This window comes from Sinocyclocheilus anshuiensis, unplaced genomic scaffold (genome assembly GCF_001515605.1).
Source record: "Sinocyclocheilus anshuiensis isolate Anshui unplaced genomic scaffold, SAMN03320099.WGS_v1.1 scaffold950, whole genome shotgun sequence".
Classification (NCBI taxonomy): Eukaryota; Metazoa; Chordata; class Actinopteri; order Cypriniformes; family Cyprinidae; genus Sinocyclocheilus; species Sinocyclocheilus anshuiensis.
The window spans coordinates 172396-174130 of NW_015539874.1; the positions used below are offsets into that span (position 1 = coordinate 172396).

The 1735-nt window shown below is 41.6% G+C and overlaps 1 protein-coding gene across 5 annotated transcripts in view; it reads left to right on the plus strand.

Annotated features, from left to right (window-relative positions):
- The window catches only part of LOC107685262 (sphingomyelin phosphodiesterase 4), an 18014-nt gene that overhangs the window by 10860 nt on the left and 5419 nt on the right, over positions 1–1735 (plus strand). For all 5 annotated transcript variants that reach the window (XM_016481780.1, XM_016481781.1, XM_016481783.1 and 2 more), the window contains 3 exons: positions 160–323; positions 400–605; positions 743–973. In XM_016481780.1, coding sequence (XP_016337266.1) covers positions 160–323; positions 400–605; positions 743–973 — 601 coding nt within the window. The remainder of the gene's footprint in view (positions 1–159; positions 324–399; positions 606–742; positions 974–1735) is intronic.

Consider the following 1735-nt stretch of genomic DNA (forward strand, 5'->3'; position numbering starts at 1 on the left):
TATATATATATGTATATATATATATATATAAATATATATAAATAAAACATTTGAATGGTAGTGTACATCAAATGTTGTTTCACAGAGAGCATTGAACGTGTTTTGGCAGTTTGTGACGTTCAGATCAGTGCTTACCAACTGGGTCTTTGTCATTTACAGGGCCTCATTTGTGCAGGAGAATCTGCTTGTGTACACAAAGCTTTTCCAGGGCTTCTTGAATCGAGCCATGCGCACAGACTTGGTCAATGCCAAAAGCGCCCTGATGGTCTTTAGGGTCGCCAAAGTCTTTGTTCAACCAAACCTGTCAGAGATGATCCAGAAGGGTATGTGAGAAAGATTTTATTATGATATGATATATTGCTTTATTATGAGCAAATCATTGAGAATTTGTATCTCCAGCTGAGCAGTTGTTCTTGGAGCCAGAGCATGCCATCCTGCAACGACAGAACCGTGTTTTCCTGACACCTTCACATGGTGGCAGCTTCCTTTCTTCCCGCCAGCCAATGGGGACAGACAGCGTCTTCAAAGTCAAAAGTCATGTTTACAGCCTGGAAGGGCAGGACTGCCAGTACAACCTGATGTTTGGTCCTGATCTACGGAAGAATGTAAGCTGACAATTAATGCTAGTTCTAATTAGTGCTAAAATCAATGTTGGATGCATGTGATGAGCAGTCATGTGATCATGAATGGTGTGAAAACAGATAAGGATATTATAGACCATGATTCCTTCTGTCAATTCCAGGTGCTAAAGCTCATCCAGATTATCGCCCAAGCCCGACAGACGGCTAAACGGATATCGGATCATTCCACGGAAATGGCTGCAAACAACTCTTTTCTCTCATGGTTTAGCGTTGGCTCCTCGGATCATAACAACACCTTTAACGGAGGAGAGATGGATGATATGGGAGAGGGTGTGAAGAAAACCCATGAGTTCCTGGACAAAGCACTGGACTACCTCTGTCAGATATTCCGGGTCAGTCTATAACTGCTTTTATTAAAGATATGTGTCATAAGCTACCGTTCAAAAGTTTGGGGTCGGTTAAAATTTCTTAAAGGGGTGGTTCACTCTTTTTTTTTTCTAGGCTTGATTGTGTTTATGGGGTGCAATCTAACATGTGTTAATGCTTTGTTTAAAAAAACAAAAAAAACAACAAAAAAAAACATTATTTTTCACATAATTTACCTTAATTCCACACCGCTCCGTCCCTTCTCTGAGAAACGGGCTGATCTTTTCCTGTTCTTAGGAAGCCCCGCCCTCAGAAATAGGCGATGGGCTCTGATTGGTTAACTAGCCCAGTGTGTTGTGATTGGCTAAACCGCCTCTAGTGCGCGTCTAACGTCCCACCCCTCACCTCAGCGGCATGTGCTCCGGTTGTATTGTAAACAACGGCGTCTTTAATATCGCTTATCAGTTTGAGCCTGATTGAGATGCAGAGGATATTATTGAAGAGGATCGTGCAGAACCTGTGCAAGCACGGCTTTTAATGGTAGGCCTATGTTTTTTGTTTGTTGTTGTCTCATACTTTTAGATATGCTGTTATTTGTAAATGCTACTGCTTATGTTAGCTTTTAATATATACGGTTTTATCCTGATTAAAGCGTTAATACAGTACAGCAACTGCACGTGCGTCCATGCATAACGCTTCTCATAGATATGTGAAAAGTGTATAATTGGAACAGTTCATTGTTGGAGCTGAGCTGAATGAGAGAGAGAGAGAGAGAGAGAGAGAGGGAG